The sequence below is a fragment of the Magnolia sinica genome, chromosome 12, assembly GCF_029962835.1.
Source record: "Magnolia sinica isolate HGM2019 chromosome 12, MsV1, whole genome shotgun sequence".
NCBI classification, from domain to species: domain Eukaryota; kingdom Viridiplantae; phylum Streptophyta; class Magnoliopsida; order Magnoliales; family Magnoliaceae; genus Magnolia; species Magnolia sinica.
The window spans coordinates 10,316,245-10,339,692 of NC_080584.1; the positions used below are offsets into that span (position 1 = coordinate 10,316,245).

At 38.9% G+C, this 23,448-nt stretch overlaps 1 protein-coding gene across 1 annotated transcript in view; it reads right to left on the reverse strand.

Moving 5' to 3' along the window:
* LOC131220901 (probable LRR receptor-like serine/threonine-protein kinase At1g56140) overlaps positions 1-20,786 on the reverse strand; it is a 57,088-nt gene extending 36,302 nt beyond the window's left edge. The window contains exons 1-16 of the mRNA XM_058215814.1: positions 20,610-20,786; positions 17,510-17,696; positions 14,709-14,780; positions 13,802-13,873; positions 12,841-12,912; positions 10,625-10,696; positions 9,666-9,737; positions 9,490-9,561; positions 8,914-8,985; positions 8,747-8,818; positions 8,568-8,639; positions 8,139-8,210; positions 5,510-5,575; positions 4,152-4,214; positions 3,195-3,239; positions 2,954-3,018 (exon numbers count right to left, since the gene is read on the reverse strand). Of these exons, the coding sequence (XP_058071797.1) occupies positions 2,954-3,018; positions 3,195-3,239; positions 4,152-4,214; positions 5,510-5,575; positions 8,139-8,210; positions 8,568-8,639; positions 8,747-8,818; positions 8,914-8,985; positions 9,490-9,561; positions 9,666-9,737; positions 10,625-10,696; positions 12,841-12,912; positions 13,802-13,873; positions 14,709-14,780; positions 17,510-17,696; positions 20,610-20,739 (1,276 nt within the window). The 5' untranslated portion in view covers positions 20,740-20,786. The remainder of the gene's footprint in view (positions 1-2,953; positions 3,019-3,194; positions 3,240-4,151; positions 4,215-5,509; positions 5,576-8,138; positions 8,211-8,567; positions 8,640-8,746; positions 8,819-8,913; positions 8,986-9,489; positions 9,562-9,665; positions 9,738-10,624; positions 10,697-12,840; positions 12,913-13,801; positions 13,874-14,708; positions 14,781-17,509; positions 17,697-20,609) is intronic.
* Positions 20,787-23,448: the final 2,662 nt, after the last annotated feature.

Here is a 23,448-nt window from a genome sequence, read left to right on the forward strand (position 1 = left end):
CCGTATATTTGAAACCTCCTCCTAGCTCTTTAATCCCTGACAATATGTCGCCTAAAGAAAGCCCTGTACGGCCTCAAACAGGCACTCGGGCATGGTTCCAACGCTTTCACGATGTTGTTACGGGTGCTGGCTTTACTCAAAGTGGTCATGACCCATCCTTATTTTTGCGCATCACTGCTCACGGAATTGTCATTGTTCTGGTTTATATTGACGACCTCATCTTGACTGATAGCGATGCTACTGGCATCTCGGCTTTAAAGTTTTGCAATCCTCCTTCAAGATGAAAGACCTCGGCCATCTCACATAATTTCTTAGGCTTGAAATTTCACGTTCTAAACGTGGGATCCTGGTCAACCAGCATAAATATGCCAAGGATCTTCTCGCTTTGGCATCATTGGTAGATCAAAAAACAGTTCAGACTCCCTTAAAACTTAACATTCATTATGGCCGCGATGATGGTGATCTACTTGCACAGCCCGACTTATACCGCCGTTTGGTTGGGAGTCTGGTTTACTTAACTATGACTCGCCCTGATATTGCCTACGCTGTCCAAGTCGTCGGTCAGTTTGTTTCCGCTCCTCGGACTCTTCATATGACTGCGGTGTTACGCATCATACGGTACCTACGTGGAACTCTGGATCGATCACTGTTCTTCTCCTCCACGGCGACTCTGAACCTTCGTGCTTATTCGGATGCTGATTGGGTTGGTTGCGCTCTCACACGAAGATCTACCACTGGCTACTGTGTTTTTCTCGGCACTTCTCTCATCTCTTGGAAGTCTAAGAAGTAGGCCACTGTTTCCAAATCAAGCACAGAAGCCGAGTATCGGGTGATGTCTGCTGCGTGTAGTGAGCTTGTTTGGTTACCTGGACTTCTTTCCAACTTGGGCATTCCTGTGCAGAATCCTACTCCACTCCATGTTGATAATCTCAGTGTCATTCAAATTGCCTCTAACCCGGTTTTTCATGAACGGACGAAGCATATTGAAGTTGACTGTCACTTTATCCGCGAGAAATTTCAGTCTGGGCTCATTTCTCTACCACATGTTGCATCCCATGATCAGATTGCAGACATTCTCACCAAGTCCCTAACTTCTGCACGTCACTCATTTCTCGTTGGCAAACTATTACTTGTCGATGACCCACATTAGTTTGAGGGGGGGATGTTAGACAGACTGAAATATGTCTTGTATAGCTAGCATACCTTGTATAGTTGGTTTCCATAGGTGGAGGATTCTGATTTTATTTCTTTCCTTGTATAGATGCTGAAATCTCTATATATTCAACCCCTTTGGGTTGTCTCATATACACAAAAGCTTTCAGCTCCTCTCGGTTTTCAGATGACCTACTTCTGACTGGCGATGATACTGGCATCTCGGCATTAAAGGACGTTCTGAAGTCATCCTTCAAGATGAAGGACCTAGATCATCTAACATACTTTCTAGGACTTGAATTTTCGCGTTCTATACGTGGAATCCTGGTCAGCCAGCATAAATATGCCAAGGATCTTCTCGCCTTGGCCTCCTTAACAGATCAGAAGACAGTTCAGACTCCCTTGGAACTTAACGTTCAATATGGCCGTGACGATGGTAAACTCCTTGCATATCCCACATTATACCGCCGCTTGGTTGGGAGTCTGGTTTACTTAACAATGACTCGTCCTGATATTGCCTACGCGGTCCAAGTTGTCAGCCAATTTGTTTCTGCTCCTCGAACTCTTCATATGACTGCAGTATTGCGCATCTTACGGTACATACGTGGAACTCTGGATCGATCTTTGTTCTTCTCCTCCACGGCCTCTCTGGATCTTCGTGCTTATTCAGATGCTGACTGGGCCGTTTGTACTCTCACCCGCAGATCTACCACTGACTACTGTGTTTTTCTTAGCACTTCTCTCATCTCTTAGAAATGTAAGAAGCAGGCCACTGTTTCCAAATCAAGCACGGAGGCCGAGTATAGAGCAATGTCAGCAATTTGTAGTGAGATTATCTGGTTACGTGGACTTCTTTCTAACTTGGGCGTTCCTCTACAAGATCCTACTCCACTCCATGTCGATAATTTGAGTGCTATTCAGATTGCCTCTAATCCGGTTTTCCATTAACGGACAAAGCATATTGAAGTTGACTGTCACTTCATCCGCGAGAAGTTTCAGTCTCGGCTCATTTCGCTACCACATGTCGCTTCCCATGATCAGATTGCCGACATTCTCACGAAGTCCCTCACTTCTGCACACCACTCATTTTTAGTTAGCAAGCTATTACTTGTCGATGACCCCCATTAGTTTGAGGGGGGATGTTAGACAGGCCAAATGCCTTGCCTTGTATAGCCGATTCTATAAATAGACAATGTATAAATAGGAGATTTTGTATTTATCATTTTACCTTGTATAATCGTTGTAGAACTCTATAAATTCAACCCTTCAGGGTTGTCTCAAATACAGAAAAAGCAAAGGAGAATCATTTTCCTCAAAGCCTTCATTGTTTTGCCTTGTTTACAGGTTCACTCATCAAGTGAGCCACAACACCAGAAACAAATCATTGGGGAGAAGTTTTTCTACCCATCCATTTGTTTCTTGATCTGCAGCTGACCTGATTTGAGGATCAGCCTAGTTTACGGGCAGGGATATCTAAACGGTAGGACATAACTGATGGATGGCATGGATCCTGCACCCATGGGCCACATTGGCACGTGGTCGAGTGTGTGGGCTGCCATATTCTAGCAAAGTGGAAATAGCCAATTTATAGCATCCTCACATAGAATTCATATTGTAGGGTCCCAGCTCAAGAATGAGATTCAGTCAAGTTGGACCTGAAAGAAACATAATTGCAATTGACTGTTGCTTCCTCCTTATGGCTACTAGTATAAAATTGCTTCTTCTTCTTTTTTGCAATTTGATTCATGCACGCATCCAAACACAGCCAAATGAAAATGAAAAAGAAGAAGAGATGATTTACAGATTGGAGAACCCCGATTGCACAGAAAGTTCCGCTGAAGACAATTCAATCCTGAAGGCAAAGCACTGAATACCAGAGAATCATACACTCAAATGCAACTAAAAGATTATGACAATTACTTATGCAACAAAGATGCACAACCAATCCAGGGAAATATGGTATCCTCAGTCAGTTACAACAGTTACTCGAACATGCTTTTGTTTTTTAAAAAGAGTAGAGCAGCATCGCCAATGAATACTACCTGTTAATAGAACTATCAATGATGAAGTTGTTGGCAACCAAGTTCCTGAAACAGGAGACAATTTAAAAGGAGCTTACTGTCCATGTTGTGACATCATTGCGACTACATTGAAGAGAACTTCTGAGGTGGTAGATTAAAAAGGTGGCTTGCAGATGTGTGAGAGATCAAAAATCCATGCCACTCATTAAGTGTGGACCACTGCAGGGCATGCCCCAGCCTCGGAATCTGGCATGGACCACACGTGGATGTTGAACACATAGCATTTTTTGTCTTTCTCATACCGACTTTTTCGCTCATACATGTATGGCCTGTAGGATGCACGGACCAGCCTGATTATTTCCAAGGGCGTGTTCAAGGTGGGACCCAACTGATATGTTTGACCTTTCACACACCCATGCTATATATGTTCACATGCTGGAATCACTTAGCACTTCTCTAGATTGAATATGGGTACCCGATGTAAACTGCAACTTCCATGTGCTCAATTATCAAGCACATTGATTAAACTAGTCATGGTTGTGGGGTATTTGAAATGGGTCATGACTGGTCTGACTATAAATCCAAAACCATATTTATGTATCATGCAAAAGAAATAAAGATCTTGTCCTATCTTGCATTTGGATGCTCTATTGAATCGAATTGCAATAATTACTAGTTCAATGAAGTGGAAATGACTAAATTGCAGCTACCTCCCTCAATACAAATAATGAGGAAGTGGGCTTCAAATTGCAACTGAGTTACTTTCAAGTTGGACTTGAGAAGAACTTACCTGCGAATTGTGGACTACTTGCTCTTAAGAGTAAGGTTACTACAATTTGGTTATATCTACTCTATTAAACTAAGTATCGCATTTCAATTCAATAGTACATCAATGCAGCCTTAATGGCATAATGAACTGTTTTGCAGCTAGAGAAATGAAGATGAAAACAGCAAGCCTTGTGCTTCTTTTGGACATACAGTTGTAAGCCTTGTGTGATCCAAGAAGGAAAGCTTCCTGATAATTGATTGTATGACAAATCTCTGCCAACACAACATATAAAAAATGAATTCATGAAACAAGATTAAAACCAACCAAAAACACTTGATAAAAGAGCATTTACCAGATACCAAATGGACGAATTCATCAAACAAGATCAATGCGAACCACTGTTTTAAATATCGATGATATTGACCAATATATCCCACAATATATCTTGTATCCCACCAACGCAATACGAAACGCACAAGTAGTGCAATATATCCCACATGTTCGATCTAGTGAGCATTTCGAATTTCGATGCTCTTATTTTCTGTAAATCATGTTAAATTAGTGTCAAATTGTTACAAACTCATGATTTTTCATGTTCTACATGAAAATTCATGGATTGGGAGCTTCGATTTCGAGATTTGAAGGAGATGGGTCGAGTTGCGAAAAATTGAAAAAAAAAATTCAAAATTTCCCAATTTCTCGCAAATCGTTTGGAATCTGTGTTCAAACATCACATCAACCATGTCTGTTACCTAATCTAGTGATTCTTCTTTTTCTTTTGAATGTATCGCTTACGTTTCCACATTTCTTACATTTATAAATTATATGAAAAGACGTTGAATATACTTGCATCAATTTAGTTAGACAACGCATATATTATGACCCCATACAAAGAAAACATATTATGTGTACTTGTTTTTTGTAATGTTTTGATTTATAAGTGTGTATTGATGTCTTTTTTAACAATCACCGAAATTTCATCGAAAAATTCAACCAATCTCCCAATGTTTCCCCATGTTTCCAACAACAGCGTTACATTACACGATACAACCGATATATCCCATGCAATAACCGATACGTATCCGTATCCCAAGAATGCGATACATAACACGATATCGATATTTCGAACACTGATGCAAACCAAAAACACTAGACATTAGAGCTTTTACTAGATACCAAATGGTATTCATGTTAAAGAATAACAAAAAAATTCAATGGATTTTTGCAGAAAAGAACAATGAAAGGGACAAACAATGCAACTGCAGATAATTTCTAAGTCTGTGTTTGGTTTTAACTAACAAATTGAATTGGAATAATTAGTCCAGGAGAAAGGAAATGACCACATTGCACTTGCATTAGTAAGCATATTAGGAAGTCTCCCTCAAATTGCAAATTCATTCCTTTCCATCCAACTCGAAAGAAAGCTGCAATTTGGGGTCCCTTAGTGTGACTACTACAAACAGTAGTCATGGTTTGATCATTTTCACTTCATGGAACTAATTATTTAAATTCAATTTAACAAACAATTTAAACAATGAATTTGATACAAAAAGGTCGAATAACATACATGTTGACAAGTGATGAGCTTTTACTAGAAGGAAGGCTACCGGACAAGCTATTGTTTCCAAGAAACCTGCAGATTGAGATGGATCAAAAGAAACACAAAATGCATACACCAACTAACACTTAAAAGAGATTGGATCCAATACAAAGGTTTCTATGTTATCCTTAATAGATTAATTTTTGGGGCCCACCATGATGTTTTAATGATATCCAATCCGTCCATCATTTTTCTCCTTGGTGCCCAAAAATCAGGGCAATCCAAGACTTAGGTGATCACGGGTCACAATATGGAACAGTTGGGATGGTGACAACCGCCATTAAAAACCTTCCAGGTTGAATGCAGGGTCCACTTTGTTCTTTATATTCCACTTTATCCACTCAAAAATGCATCCGACCAGGAATGGACCCAGAAAACTCAGGCCATTACAAAACACGAGTGAGCCACAATACATGATTTTAGAGGTTTTAGGCATGATTTTACATGTTGCCATTGGAGTTGTGCCCTAGAAAACTAATGTGAGCCCTAAATCCATTGAGCATGTTGATGTGACGGATGATCTTAGCCATAGATCATGATGACCAAGGGTGATTGGAGGATAGAATGCTATGGTTTAATTAATATGTGGTGTCACCTTAAACATGTGTGGATGTAGGTTAAGTGAAGAGTGATTCCTTTGGTTGTTCTTGGGAACTCAATATTGGACACAATTGTTGTTAACTTGAGAGAGTTGTGGTCCATGTATCCTAGTACCCTATTATACCATGACCATCACAAGTTCTATGATAGACCTATGGTCATCACCTGATGAAACGCATTGTTATTCTGTATGAGGAGGCTGACTTGGGTTAGGATGGACAATCTCAACTCTCCACCATCGGGTGTTGACTTGGTGTCTATATGCCTCTACCCTTACCCCCACATGAGAATAGAGTTTGTCATGGATACAGGTTCTTGTTGGACCTTTGGGCCCATTCGCCTGGACTATGATCAAACTTAATGTTGCATAGAAAGATAATTAATCCTTAGAGCTAAGGACATGTAAGGATCACAATCCTGATTGAAGGCTTTGGCTCTCCTTGTGAGGTTACTGCGTAGCCATTGAAAGTAGGTGTTGTTGGCTACATCCTTCAAGGTCAGTTGATTCTTTCACATGCCAATAAGAAATCCATTGGTGTATACGAGTATGTGTTATTTGAAAGATCTACAAGAGCAAGCACTCATCAAGTGGTTTTACCCGCTAGGCCCAGCACTTTAAAGATTTTAAGCGACTTTACAAAGGTTTTTAACCATTAATGATTTATTTTAATTGTTAAAATGTTTTAATCACACTTGATGATGATTTAATGACCCAAATCCAATGGCCCACTATTTGATTAGCGTGGGATATAGATCTCTGGCGGATGGCCATGACAGTGGAAGGATAAGATTATGAGTACATGCATGAATAAGGCAATCATAGGCTCACATTCATGTGTAGGGGTTGTGGGAATCTGTAGGGTATTAGAGTGTCATAACTGGTGCACCCCTAAAATCCCAATCCCTCCTTATGTAATAGATCTTAGAACATCCCTCAGAGAGAAAGAGAGGCGTGAGAGAGAGAGAGAGAGAGAGAGAGAGAGAGAGAGAGAGAGAGAGATTCTCTTATCTTTTCTTCTTCTTCTCCTTTGTCAAATAAACACTTGCTCTAAAAGCTCTAGCCGTTAGAGGATGGTGTATTAATGTATATTAAGGGACTTTATCACTCCCCCGCACATGCAGGGCATGGATCTCTACACAGGAACATACTGCGCAAGGGTGGAGGGACACTCACAACTCACACCATAAATTGTTCATCGTAGGTTTAGAGGTTTAGAATTTGACATTGTCGAAGTCCGAAGATCCCATGGTTAATTAAAATTGGGTTTTTATCAAAGTCCGAAGATCCCATGGTTAATTAAAATTGGGTTTTTAAAAACGATGTTTAAGTTCCATTGTGTTTTCATTAAAAATAGAATAGTTGTCGTCCACTTGAATTTTGGATTGACCTAAATTTCAAATCAGACCTAAGTTTTGAAAGCTAAGGAGAGTAGGAGCGGGAGCGCATGATGGATGGATTCATCATTGTCATCATCTAAGCCTTATCCCAATTAATTGGGGACGGTCACACGAATCCTCTTCTGCCATTCCACTCTATTAAGGTCATAGCTTTAATCAAACCATAGGTCATCAAGTCTTTTCTTACTGCCTCCACCCATGTCCTTTTGGGCCTCCTCCTTGTCGTTTTAGAGCCTTCAACTTGCTTCAACTATCTTTTTGTAACTAGCATATCCTGTTGCACATGACCAATCCATCTAAGTCTACTTTCCCTCATCTCATTACCTATTGGTTCTACTCGTAAGTTCAATTGAATGCATTGATTACTAATACCATCATTCCTCATCTTGCCACTCATACATCTCAATATCCTCATTTCAGCTAAACTCATCCTATGAACATGTTGTTCCTTAATTGCCCTCCCATAAAGCATGGTTGGTCTTAAAATGTCACAATGGGCCACACAGATCAATTTGCACATTCAGCTTAATGCAGAAACGTTGGTATTTGATCCAAACAACATGGAAATGACATGAACAAGAGGGTGTTTGACTCTTACAAGTAACTAAGTGAAGTCAAACCGAAGAGAGAACTTGGAATTTCACCAGTTAAATTGTTGAAGCTCAAATCCCTGAAAATGTAAAACAAAGAAATAATTTAACAACAGAAAAAACAAAATACAAACTGATTGATTTGATAGCACTGGAAGCAAGTGGCTGACCACCAACTAGGGATATTAATGGACCAAGACAGCTCGTTGAGGGTTTTTGAGCCTAACTGGACTTGAGTCTCATTTTAAGGTCGATGGACTAGGCCTGGGCCTATTTTCAGAACCAAAGAATAAATGGATTAGGCCTGCTCCCATAGTATACTGCTATTTCTGTTCCATCTCAGCCTCAGTCCATACCCAGGCCTGTTGATGGCTTTCATGGGTGGACCTGGGCTAATCACTGAGCAAATATAGGACATTGTGATGTGACCAACTTACAGGTGCTGTAATGATTGATAATCTCCAATGTCGGATGGAATTGTACCCGAAATCCGATTATTTCTCAAGATTCTACACAAAAACACAAGATTCAATTGTATCAAAACAACAAAAAGATCAAGAACATCAGCAACAGCAACAAACAAAAACAAATATAGATTGATACCCTGATCACTTACAAGGTGGTTAAGCTCTTCATGTTCTTAATAAATGCCAACGATGAGGTCCCGTTCATTATGTCGCCAATTCGCCTATATGATCATTAGATAGTCAATTACACAGCAGCAATAAAAGGGGAAAAAAATTGTATTTAAATTGGAAATGACTAAGCAATGCAAATACTCACAGCTCGGTTAGAGATGTTAAATTAGAAAAACTCGATGGTATCAGACCTTGAAAAGAATTCCCTTGAAACCTCCTACATTAAGATTCACAAGTTAAAATTCTCTACAATTATCAAATGGGCCAGTAGCGGGCGTGATTTTTAGGCCTGGTTATCTCATGGTTTCAAATATTATCCAATACTGAGTCGACTCTAGCTTGGTATCAGTGAGAACTGGACGAGCCACAGGGTTGAGTCACACTCCAAAACCTGACCAAGTAAGAATGAGTTGGGGCAAATTGTACCCATTTCAGTCTCTGGGTAAGTTGCACTCATGGCTGGTAGGGCATGAGCCTGAATTTCAGGTATGGTAAATAAATGGCCGAACCCAGACCCAGTCTAATAACATATCTATTATGACGATTATTAGTAAGAAAAGGGGCCATGGCTGGGCTGAACTTTCAAGACTGCGTAATAGATGGGCCAAGCCTGGTCGTGATGTTCAGGCCCAATATATAGGCGGTTTGACCGCAGCCTTAAGACAGAATAGAACGGATTAAATTGAGAGAGGAAAGAGAAAATCTCATTATATTAACTTACAGAGCTTTAAGATTAGTCCAATTCCCTATGAAGTCAGGTATTGAACCATTGAACTCATTATCAGAGGCCCGCCTGAGATTACAACATGCGTTACAGTGAAAAATTCAAATTTAAGATAATTTCATTGCTTAAAAGCCAATCAAAAGTGAGAGAGAGAGAGAGGGAGAGAGAGTTACACTATCTGCAAGTTTACTAGATTGGCAAATGTTGAAGGAATCAGACCGCTGACACCGGCACTGCTCATGTAACTGCCCAAGTAAAAGAGTTTGTGAGTTCAACTGCTAGTTATTCTCATACATGATCGATGGTTGGAAACATATCACACCCATGAGACAAAATATAACAATGGTGTGGTAAGAGGGGGAAAAAAAAGGCTATAGCCCATAGCATACATTGGATCATTAGTGCATCATGGACCTACCACCCTAATGTTGGATGGTGGATCCCACCCATAGTAATCTAGTTTTTGTACCCAATTTTTTTGAGTGGTTCTTTTGCTACATTCCTAGTGAAATCAAGAACATTGTGCAATCAACTTTCAGTGGGCCTTAGTGTTTGATCATGATCTGTCCATGATCATTCTGCTGCACACCATTCTTTTTTGTTCATGATGCCCAGAAACTAGACAGTTGTCCTTTGTTTGGTATTTCCTTTTCGTATTAATATAGTCTCTCATTACTTTATTTAAAAAAAAAAAAAACTAGATAAGGCATTGATGCAGCAATCAAATATAAAGGGTGGGCCATGGAAGTATCGTGCCATAAACTGGTTATTGGCCCATGCACAATGAAACAAAACAGCTTGCATGGCTTCAATCAGTGGGCACAAAACACCAATGTTGAATTACAGTGTAAGAATGATAAAGATCAGATGATTACTATTGGCACCTAGCAGCCCTAGCCTAAAAGACAGGCTTGGCCATTCATTAGGTGGGCCATGGTGCCCTGAACAAGTAGACAGTTAAAAAAACTTGCTTCAGCTGGCTGTAAACACTTCACACCATGGCCCATATGATGAGTGGAGCAACCTGATTTTCAGGCCTGCTCATCTGCACTGGGTGGCCGACCTGATGGATGGCTAACATGTATACTTTGTGTAGATGGACTGGGTATCAAAGATATGATTAATAACTTACAGTTCTTCCAGATTTACCAAATTCCCCAACTCTGCAGGGAGTGATCCATTGAAACTATTTGAGCCAAAGGACCTGCAACAGAATTCAGATCAAAATAATTCAAGTAAAATGATAAATTCAATATCCAACAACTAGAAAAATGCCATGTTGACACAAGATGATAAGTCGTGTACCCACCTACAAGGGCACTTTGGGGATATCAGGAAGTGGGTAATCAGTACTAGTCAGATTTGGTTAGGGTCCATGGGATGAACCAGTTAAAAGTCAGGGTGGGTCAAGTTAGGTTGGGTCCAGTTAGTTTTAATAGCAGATTTATATATTTAATATTTGTTGATTATTCTAGTAAAAGAAATGAAATTTCCTAAGCCACACACATGTAGAGAGCCCATTTACACACCATGCCAGTGTCAAAGTGGCACATGCACGTGAACCATGTAACCCAACTTGAAATCAAGATCCAAAGACGTGGTAGATACCTGACAGGTACCCAAACCTGATTGGAACCTAGTCCGGGTCTTCAAGAACTAGACCATGACCGGAAAGGATCCAAACTGGGCATGACCTGAACCAAGTTAGCCCGGGTACAAGTCTATAGCAATGTTTTAAATATCGACGATATTGGCTGATATATCCCGCAATATATATCTTGTATCCCACCTGTATGATATGAAACACACAGGTAATGCAATATATCTAGGGGTGCGCATGGAACCGGTAGAACCAGTAAACCAGACCAGAAATGACCAAACCGCACGGTTTGGTCTGGTTCTGAAGTGCACCGGTACCGATTCTGGTCCTGAAAATCAAAGAACCGATTAGTTCAATTCGGTTCTTGGTTTGGGGTCTTGTAGAACCGAATCGAACCGTGAACCAAACCGTAGAATTGAACTTGGAACTGGACCGTAGAACCGAACCTGAAACCAGACCGAGTTTACAATATATTTTAGTTGTATATTTTATTAGTTTACAATATATTTTAATTGTCTAGTTGACTCATGATTTATGGTTTACAATGCGCCCTTTGATTGTTTCCGTAAATGTCTTTTAGCACACCTCATATAATATCTAAACCATTTATCAATTAGATCACAATACGAATGAACATGGCCTGGATTTTATATATATATATATATATATATATATATATATATATATATATGCAATTGGGCTGGATTATAAAAAGCCTAGAACCATAGAACTGAACCGTTTTACGGTCCGGTTCCGATTCGGTTTTAGGGTGCAAACGGTCCGGTTCCGGTTCCGATTTTCCTAGAACCATTAGGAATGGTTCGGTTCTGGGGAAACCAGAACCAGACCGAACCGTCCCGTGTGCACCCCTAGATATATCCCACTAGTTCGATTTGGTGAGCTATTTTATTTTATTTTATTACTTTTAATCCTTCTTCTTTTGCTATAAATCATGTTAAATTAGTGTCAAACGTTTACAAATATATGATTTTTCATATTTTGAATGAAAAATCATGGATATGGAGCTTTCAATTTCGATATTTGGGGGAGATGGCCCGAGTTGTGGAAAGTTGAGAAACTTTGAAAATTTTCAATTTTTTGTCCAAACAAAAAATCAAACATGTAACCTAATCTAGTGATTCTTCTTTTGCTTTTGAATGTATTTCTTGTGTTTCCATACATGTCTTCTTACATTTAAAGGTTATATGAATAGACTTTGAATATGCTTGCATCAGTTCAGTCAAATAGCATATAGATTAGGACCCCATACAAATGAAACCTATTATGTGCACTTGTTTTTTGTAATATTTTGATTTCTAAGCGTGTACTCATGTCTTTTTTAACAATCCCTGAAGTTTCATCAAAAAATTCGACTAATTTTTCAATGCTTGCTTATGTTACCCAACAACAGCGATATAACCGATATATCCTATGCGATAACCGTTATGTATCCATATCCCGAGAGTGCGAGACCTTATGCGGTAACGATGTTAAAAACATTGGTCTATAGAATCCAACCCATTGACAGCCCTATTGGGGCTAATGACAAGTTGGTAGGTGCCATAGTGTTGGGTCCATAGTGGCGGTTCACGCGTGACATAACAATCGCTTGCACCAAAAAATAGTGTCAAAGATTACATTATATCATCAAACAACCCCCTACTGTATCAGAGCCAAAATTCATCTTGAATTAATTGAAAATTACATAATTAATTTAATTATGTGTTACGGAATTAAGGATATCTTACAATGACAAAAGTTCTTGAAGGTTTCCGAGTTCCTTTGGGATGCTTCCAGACAACGCGTTGGCTGCAAAGGACCTAAAAAAAAAAAAAATCAATGTGAATGTTAACAAGGTAGATCTTCAAATGAATGAATTAGAAATGAGTTTGCTTTGCTAAGTATTGATTTGGGCCCATACATCATGTGTCTCTCAATGGGCCCCACATGTTGAGATCACTAGAACTCTGGACCACCCCCCCCCCCCTTTCCTGATGGGGCATGACCATCACACTGGAAGGATGATCCTAACCATTTTGCAGAGAAGAGCATTGGCAATTGAAAGTTGCCTTCAAATGGAAGTTTAAAATAAAGAGAAATGATCTAGTGGGTTCAGCACATGGTAACTACTCTGAACCGTCCATTTGGTTCAATCCACACTTTCTTCACCACTCTGAAAAACCCATATCAATCTAATGCTCCTAAGCATCCTTGATTGGACCTCACCTCTGAGAACAGTCCTGTCAATCCATTTTTGCATGCCACTGACTTTATAGTTTGGATAATGTGATCAGTATGATTTTTTCAAGGAAGCCTATGAAGAGAGGACTGGATCTAATGGACAGTCAAAGTAGGTGATGTGGATGCCAGTTACTCCAAATGCAACTAGGTGCGTTAAAAAGTTTCCATACACTTAGACTAGATCATTTCTCTAAAAATAAAAATGGTCACCCAACAACATGCAATGATTAAAGGCCCATTGATCAGATGGCTAGCATTGTTCAATGGTGTAATTTTGTACCAATGGACCATCCATGGTAGTCGCTGTCGGATGGACAATCTAGATGTAACGACTGTCCGACCACATGTAGAGTGGTTTAGAGCATCATCTCCAATAACACATCATCATGAGTATCATTGCCAACAAATACATCATGATCATGGCCAAACTAATTTTAATTACATATAAGAAACTGTTACGTAACTTACAGGTATTGCATGGATGTTAAATTGCCGATAAATGAAGGCAAGGAACCGGTTAAGTAGTTTTGACCCAAATTCCTGCAAATATAGACCAAAAATTGTACTTAGTGTCAGTGGACTAGAAGCATTGAAGCAGAAAGGATGGGCTACACATATCAAGTGGTCCCAATTTCCCATTAGGAGGGCCCCCACAGATGGGCTATCATTTCAAATCACATCGATCAAACCATCTTGACCATGCAAAATAAAGGACTCCAATGTGGGTGTTAACCTATTTTGCTTTTAATTACCCCTTTAGTGGCCTCGGATGGAATAGTCATGATCGTGAGATTTGCACACTTTCTGATGGCAGCCCACCTGATGGATGTTTCAGATTGCACGCCTCGCTTTTTACATTGCTTCTCTGAAATAATGGGCCAGACTTGGCCTGAGCATGTGAGCCCAATCCCATATCAGTTATTTTATGGCCACTGATCTGTAGAGTCTGACAGCTATTCCTAGGCCTTGCCCATAATGCCAGTAAGGGTAGAGTTTGTTTATTTGTAGGGCCTGAAGTAGACGCAAGTTTGTAGGCTCAAAAGTCATACCCAAGCCCAGCTCACAATAAGATGGGCCAGCTCCAAGGTATTCAAAATCAGTTACATAACGGTAATGGTCATAACCGTTACGCGTTACAGGGTTAAAACGGCTGTAACGGCCGTTACAGAAAAACAGGCCGTAACGGCCCCGTAACAGTCCAGTAACAGAATTTTTCAAAAAAATAAAAACAGCCGTAACGGCCTGTAACGGCCGCTACAGCCCGTATCAGAATACTTGGCCAGCTCAAATTGAAACTCACATGCCTAAAATACCCCCATGAGGAAAGGGGTGTTTTGGTCATGAACTGGTTATTCTAAAGAGAAGAAATCCATACAGATTGGAGAGAAGTGACAGATTCCCAAGCGCTTCCGGGATTGTGCCTCTTGCATTCAAAGAATAAACTTTCCTGAATGAAAAAGAATAAGAAAAATGAAAACTTAAAAAGAATTTATCAGAGTTCTTAAACTAGGTACTTAGACTCAGCCCTACTGACGAATGAGTCGATACTCAAATGAGTTGACCTAATGGCTCGGCCCATGCTCATGAATTTTGACTTGGGTCTAATTTATCTTTAGCAAATTTAAAATGGAATGCCAATGGGCAAGCCTTGGGTTGGCTTCGGTCTGGATTTTGAACTGTTCGAGCTGGGCCTACTCAAAATTTTGATTTTGCCTAGCCAGCCGAGCTAGGTCCATTGACATCCCTAACCCTAAGGGCACCGTGGATTTGGGGGGATTTCAAATCCCCCGGTTGTTTGGCAGCATAAAGTAACCGGGGGTTTCAAATCCTCAAAGAGGGGGTTTCAAATCCACAGTGAGAGCTTGGATTATACCTAAAATCCTTTCAATAGTTCCATGTGTAACATGTGTGTCACCATATTATTATTCTATTGGGCACATGGCCCACTAATAATAGCAAAAAACAATTAGATTATCAATTGCATCACTATAATTAATTTAATATGATGATCAGCACCGTCCAAACATTGTCCATGTAAATCAACGACTAAAAATTGTTGGTTAGTCACTCAGACATGATCTTGTGCTTGTGGCCCATCCGAGACTTGGAATTTCATCATTTTCGGGCAAAGCATATATTTCAGCGGGCTTATTACAACCATTGTGTTAAACATTACACACGTAACTAATTAGAGATATTAAAGTTGATTTAGTAATTAAATTCAAACCCCCGTAAATATACCATGCATAGCTACTTTTGGATTAAAGTTGATTCCCAATCCATCGTGCCAAACACAATAGGAGGATTTCAAATCTAGGGGGTTCCAAATCCATGCTCCCAAACAGGCCCTAAGGCTTCTAGTGATAAGAAATATTCGACCCTACGAGCATATGGTGCATTGTACCCAATGTGATACTCATAATTTGTGGTGAAACAAAAAAATGGTAATATGTATACATGGAAACAATATCGATAGAGCGATAAACATGTTTCAAGACTCTCAACCGTTGAATAGGTTGTAAGTGAATTAGTTTACCGTAAAGCATCAGTGAAACTAGGAGACAATACCATAGATGATGTATGTTCTGTTACGAAGATTGAAACTTGTTATGAATCAAAGGTGCCTTATTAAAAAATAACGAAATTATTCAATAACAGCAACGACGTTGTTACCATATTGCCTGTAAATGGTTGTCAAGTCCTTTAAAAAAAATACATTGGACCATTACAGGCTCTTTTTTTTCCATAATGCGTAATGACTATGTAAATGTTTTTTAATACGTTGAATATCACATCTCATAAGATGATCATGCACTATTATATAGATACTAACTTCAAAAGATACAGAATATCTTTGGTTAAGATTTTGCTTCCTCATGAGGCAGGAAAAATAACATGTGCACTGAAATGGTTGTAAGTTTCTAGCATTATTGTCAAAATCGTACGATTAATGATTTAAGATATATCATTTGAGTATAATCTTAAGAAAAATGAGTTGAATCCCACCTTGAATCCCTTTTTATATAAATCTTACGATTCTATGATTTGAATTCTACTATTTACGACTCAAATTATACTTTTTTTGTTTTATTTTTAAGCTTCACTTGGCTTTCATTTTATGTTTTTAAATTGGCGGGACCTTTAGGAATCATTTAGAAATTATAACTTATTTTATTTGTTCTTTATAAGAGATTATGTGAGATATATTCTCTTCAAAGTTAAATCATGGAGCTTTTTTTTTTTTTTTTAATGATTTCTTGCTTCTTCAACTGGTTGAAACACCAAATAGATGTATGACTTATCTATCATGTTGACTTATATGTATTATGGAATTATGTTTAAAAATCAAAATATCTTTTTTTGTCGGTCTACAATATCAAATGTCACTTTTCCAACATGATTCTACATTCAAGAAAGGTAACAAGAATATAAATTATTAAAGAATTCTTATATGTTTTTAAGGGAAATTTCTTACAATGCAAATAAATAAATAAATAATATAGAAGATAAGAATCCTTTAACACTATCATGACATGGTATTGATGCATATTGATGACAAAAAAAGGTTACTTGGTGCATATTGATGGCAAAGGATGATTGATGAATTACAAAAAAAATCTTCTAACTTGAGATTTGATACAATTCAATCCCCGTTATGATTTGCGATGCGATATCAATTATGACAAAATTGGTTTATAAAATCAACTGAGATCTTGTCAAGTAACTTGAAGATACTCTCTACTAGTTTGACTAAAAATGAATGCAATCATCTGAATTATTTTAATACATGCAAAACTTGATAGGGCCCACCTTCTCAGTTCATCATGATTTAGACTTCATCCAGTGGGCCCTATCCTCCATCCTCAGAGCAAAAATTGATTGTTGGATGACGCTAACTTTCTGGTCCGTGAACCATGGATGGATGGTTTATAGAAAAGGAGCAATGGTCGCCATGGATGGTTGGGATGATATGATCGGTGAGAATTTAGGCCACGGTATCTCGGGGGTGGGGCCCACCAGATGCAAAGTCCTCATTACTCATTAGTGTTTGTCATCCAGTTGGACTCTGGTGGTAAGTGACATAAATACTGCCACATTTTTTAAAATTTTGCGATATTTTCCTGAGAAATAAACTGGATGAATATATATATATTGTGTGTGTGTAAGCATACATACAGTGCTGTTATGTGGCAGGTGGTCCCGTTGTTGAATGTGCAGTCGCATTTGATCACCGGATTCATGTCCTCATCATCGATGCTCTTAGAATCATCAGTGGCGACCCCACTGCATGGTTCACCACTTATGTTCCACGTAGGCAATGCAGACACACCCAATTGCCGAAAGATGGAGTTTAGAGTGGCCGCTGCACCATCCAAAGGAAATGTGTTAGGAGTCAACAGTATGGATTGCATTGGTATGCATGAATGGTCATGATTCAGCTATGTAATGATGATCACAGCCCACTTCCTGCCCGAAGTAGGAACACATTTAGGTGCCCTAACAGGTGGTGGGCCAGGATATTATCAGTATTATGATCCATTGGATCATTTTCCTCATAGGCAATGGTTCACCACATCTCCCTAACAGGTGGTGGGCCAGGATATTATCAGTATTATGACGCATTGGATCATTTTCCTCCCTTTCTTACCAACCCCTCGCTATTTTTCCATTTTTGAAAGCATTGCTAGATCTAGCACCGGGCACATGGCAGTGGGCCCCGCCATGGATGGATCATAGAGAGAATTTCATTGGCCTAATAGTCAGGCCCATTTGATGGGTGGTTTGTGACATATGGAAGGACGTGAGGTCGAGCATCGTCTTCCTCAAGGGGATAACTGTTCCGAATCCACGGAACTTCTCTAGACCCCTCACAGAGATTTCTCAAATCCACGATAAAAGAAACAAGAAAATAGAAATAAATTCTATAAAATTCATAATTTGGTTGATATGTGAATAAACGAGTTTACACCCCTTTAAATAGGGATGCTAAGCCATAAAAGAAGTTTCGGAATCAAACTACAACTAAAACTAAAATCCTATAAATCTTGACTTACTATAAATAGTAAACTTCCGATTTATAGACAATCGTGATGTCTACTAGTGCGCATGGTTTTTGGCCAAAAATAGTAAGTGTCCTATTTGGCTTCACCACCTTGTTCTCACTAATTATTCTAAACACTTTTCATGTTGTCCGCTACTCCTAAAGTCCAACGGATGAAGAGTTATAATCAAACTAAAACTTACTATAAATCGTAAAAACGAAATTAAAACAGGAATTCGACCATCGATCTGATGGTATTTTGCAAATTCGGCATGGGCAACCTGGCATAGCGGGGTTGGCTGGCTAAAGTAGCTCGTCCTACCCCGAAATCATATATGGTACATCGAATAACTCATTCCGATTTGGAGATACGCCCGATTTAAGGTCCTGACGGTCCGGATCACTTCCACTTGCGATTGGGCCTCTTCTGGTCCATCTTGGCCATGAAATTATCCGCGACCCGCTCTACACAAACAGTGGGGTGTGTGTGCTAACATGCTAACCAAAAAAAAAAAAACAGTTCAACAGTCAAAGGTCCCATGTTCGGTCAGGACCATGAAAACAGGTGAACCATTGAAACATTCCAATCAAAGAGATTTATCTTTCCGCAATCCCCCATCCAAGGCGAGGCCCATCATATTAACGGTTTGGATCATTAAGAGAAAGGCTAAAGTCCTAATTTACCCTATTGTAATGTCTCGGGATTTATTATAGAAAACCTCTTATGAAAATCCTTATACTAATAAGATCTGTAAATGGGCTGGGCTTGGTCTGTACTAATCCAAAACTTGAACAGTCCTGGCCCAATGGGCCCAGAACCCTTTAAATCCAGGCCTAGCCAGTTTAGGTCCCTGATATATTTCATCCATTAGCATATGAAATTCAACATTTCTTTAAATTCAACATTTGCTATCAATATATAGCAACTTCTCCATTCTTAATTTAACAAAATATGTTATATATCACGAGCAAACACATATGTATGTAATCCAGCCGTTCATCTAACTAGGCCCACCAGATATCTGCCATCCTCCAAAATTCTCACCCACCCAACAATCCTAACCATTCGATCGCATTACTTGTGAGGATTACAAATGAATGGTCAAAGGTAAAGGTTCCAAATGACCCCAAAATCATCTGATTGGATGGATGGGATTGTCTAATGTGTGGCATCTGATTCACTAGTACTGATTAAGCCAAAAAAAAAAGGGTCCCAAAACAATCCTTTCCCAGAAAAATAATTTTATGGAAAATGAAAAATTAGAGTAGAAGTCTCCTGGGATACTGTAACAGTTGTCATATTTTTGGAATATAAATTTACTAAACTCTACCAATACGGTGCACTGTGCTGCATACAACCGTTCTTATATATGCTATCCCCACCCATCTGATACACCGAATGCTTGGGTGTATATCTATTCACCAACTTGGCAACTTCTGAATTCTGATTATGGTACACCACCCAACACAAAGCATGTGGTGGACCCCACTCATCACCGCCTAACTATGATCAGAGGCGATAAAAAAGCAGATACACTGAAAGTCCTGTAAATATTCTTTCAACAAATTCTCTTAAAGTAGGTGAAAGTGAATCTCTCTCTCTCTCTCTCTCTCTCTCTCTAAAAGACCATTTCATAGCCCCCCAAATGATTTTCCTATCTTTCTTAGAGAACATAAGGCTAAATAGCTAGAAATCTCACATGGGTTTCACTTGTTTGGCAAGGAAAAAAATTAAAAAGACCCCAAAAAATGCTACTTCTACTGAAGAATAAGAAATTCTAATTTCACATAGAAGAGAGCATTCGTAAGGGCATACATACATACATGCATGCATGCATCACTGCTCAACCATGACCAGAGGTGAAACAAAAGCATATGCACCGAAAGTTCAGTATATACTCTTTACACCCAATTCTCTTTTGGTTTGGTGAAGGTGAGACTCTTCCCCCAAAATGATAATTCTCTCTTCCTTTAAGAAAAAAGAAGAAGAAGAAGAAGAAGAAGAAGAAGAAGAAGAAGCTTAGAATCTAACATGGGTTTCATGTTAGCCAACGAAACATAGTTGGAAATAATAAACAATCCAGATTAGTGAATTGGGTCGTCCAAGTTGACAAATGTAACTAGAAGCACTATAACTTTTAATGATCTGAGATCGTAGTAGCATTTCTCTTTAATGTATAAACAAAATTCCAATTTACAGTAAAAGGGAGTATTTGCAACTGCATGAAGAGTTACCTTCAGATGGGTCTGTTGTAGCATTAGTTGTAGTTTGAGCTATGGACCTCTCTCCCAAATACAAGAGATGTATACACCCAAAGCAAAAGGCAAGGAAAATAAAAGATGGAGATTTTAGTATCAACTTCATCTTTCTGTGAAAAGCTATTAGTGCATGGGATGGCTGAGAGATAGGTAGTGAACTCAAATGCTCTTCTGTCCCTTTTTTATTTTGGTTTTTGAGAGAGAGAGAGAGAGAGGAGCACGCCTTTGTCGCGACTGAGGATATACTGTATGTCGCCACCTACCGGTGCCCAGTTGTTGAGATGGTACCGATGATCGGAACCGTCCATGTTGTGGAATCTCTTTTATTCAGACCATTACAATAAAATCATGCTGAATGGATGGTCTTGATCATCACCTTCTGCAGAAAATTTTAGAACAAGGAAAGTAAAAAATTTCAATGGTCTGTGATCAAGCGTAAAAATCGAAAGATAGATCACTACAGAAGAAGAATATCTACCATACAATATTTTATCTATGGTGGTACCATGACAATGGACGGTTCAAATCATCGGACCATGTCGGAATGTGGGCCTCCGTGGGTGGCGATACAAACTAGACCCTGAGTGGAGACGAAGTGGATTACGATTTACGTGAGACCCCGGATTCACCGGAAGCGGATTGGCTGGTGTACCTGACACCGGCTCTATAGCTGCTGTAAGTACGTGTCGTGCGGAGACGATCACTGATACTCCTCGAGTTCCGAATTGTACAAACGGTTAAAAAGAAATCTAAGTTACACGGCGCCAAGGTGATGTATTTATTATACCTATACCGTTCATTTATTTTCAAAGTTCATTTTATAACATTATTCAAAAAATAAATCATATCCGAAGATCTTCTGGACCATACCATGAATAGCAGCAGAAATAATGATTTTCACTATTAAAAAAAAATTGTTAAGCACCGTGATATTTATTTTACATCCAATCTACTCATATAGCCAAAAATACTTAAATTAAGAGGAAAAACAAATTTTATAATGATCCAAAACTTCTATGACCCTAAAAAGGATTTCAATGATAGACGTTTAATCCCCCACTAGTGTTTGGGGTGTTATCCAACCAATTCTTATATTTGTCTTAATTTTGGTCTCAAACCATACGGTGAGCTCACCAAATAGATGGGCGGTTTGGATATAACACATACCTCACGATTAGACCCACAGACTTTGCTGATGTCGACACAACAGCGAATTGGGTACACCAGCCAATCTGCTTCCAGATTCACCGGGGTGCGTTAGACCCCTAACTGTGGGGCCCACTTTGATGTATGTGACTACATCCACGACATTCATCCGCATTGGAAGATCATTTTAGGATATAGATATAAAAAAATAAAACAGTCTCAGATCCCAGGTCAATCAGAAAGGTTATTAACTATTAAAAACTTCCCGTGAGCCACAAACGCTTTAGATCTTGATGATATTAGGGTCGTCTCTTTGTACAGGTGTTTGTGACTTTATCAACACATTAGATGGAAAATAAACATTATGGTGGAATCCGTGAAATTTTTAATGGTGGGAATTCAATTACAATTGCTTCCAATGGTGTGGTCCACCTAAGATTTGAGACGGTTTCATTTTTAGGCTTGTACCCTAAAATGAGTTTGCAAAATGGCTGGACGTACAGTTTAGATTTGAGGCACATACTACGCTAGAGCTTTCAAAATGCCTTAAAATGAGATTTCAAAATTGCCGACTTTCATTTCTAGGTGACATTTACCCAGAGAAGTACGCAACGTTATGGCAGATCCATCGCTCCACAGGACACATGGAAGGAAGATGCAGCAATTGGGTCCGCCTGCATACATGTAACTGAATGGATGGCTCATCTTTTCAAAAAATCAAACCCAGGAGACAATCCCATTCACTGCTTTTCTAGAGTTTATAATTACACTGAATATTTAACCATCGAATTTTAATGGCCACACATCATATGGTTGAAATTGTAAAATTAGTGAAATTTACAACACATAAGCCACCCATGCTAAGGCCAAGGGTAGAGCCTCATAAAATGTTTTAATAGTCAATCATATTATTTAATATGGTGTGGTCCACTTGAGATTTTGATCTACTTTATTTCCAGAGGAAACTGATTACCTAGTGACCCTACAATCAGCTAATGGTTGGTGCTCTGTGGGCCCCACCATAATGTATGTATTTCATCCATGCCGTCCACCCATTTTTTTCAGATCATTTTATCATACAATCCCAGAAATGAGTTAGATCAAAATCACAACTAGACAACACAGTATTGTTTGAACTCCCACCGTTAAAAACTTCTTGCAGCCACAAAAGTTTTGGATCAAGTTTATATTTATTTTTTCCCTTCATCCAGGTTGACCTAATTAATCAACAGGTTGGATGTCAAATTAACACTACAACGATCCTTAGGAGGTTTTAAATGGTGGATATTCAATTGCTGCTGTTTTCCCTTAGTGTAGTCTACCTTGGATTTATATCTGCTTCATTTTTTGGACCAAGCCCTAAAATGATATTTAAATATCGATAGACCGTGTAGATAAAACAGATACATCACATAAGAGCCCACAAAGCTCAGCATCACTAGCCAAACTGCATCCATTTTCGGGCATATCCTAAAAATAAGCTTTTGACCTCATAACCTGGAACAAAAATATGTTTTTTTTTAGCTAGTTTTAATACTTAAATTTCTTAACCTTTTAACCTTTTAGCAATTTGCTTATCACTTCTACTGCAACAAATGTTGTCATTTTATGTTAATTTTATTTTCTTGGAGTTAAAATTTAAGTTAATGAATATTTAAAAATTCAAGTG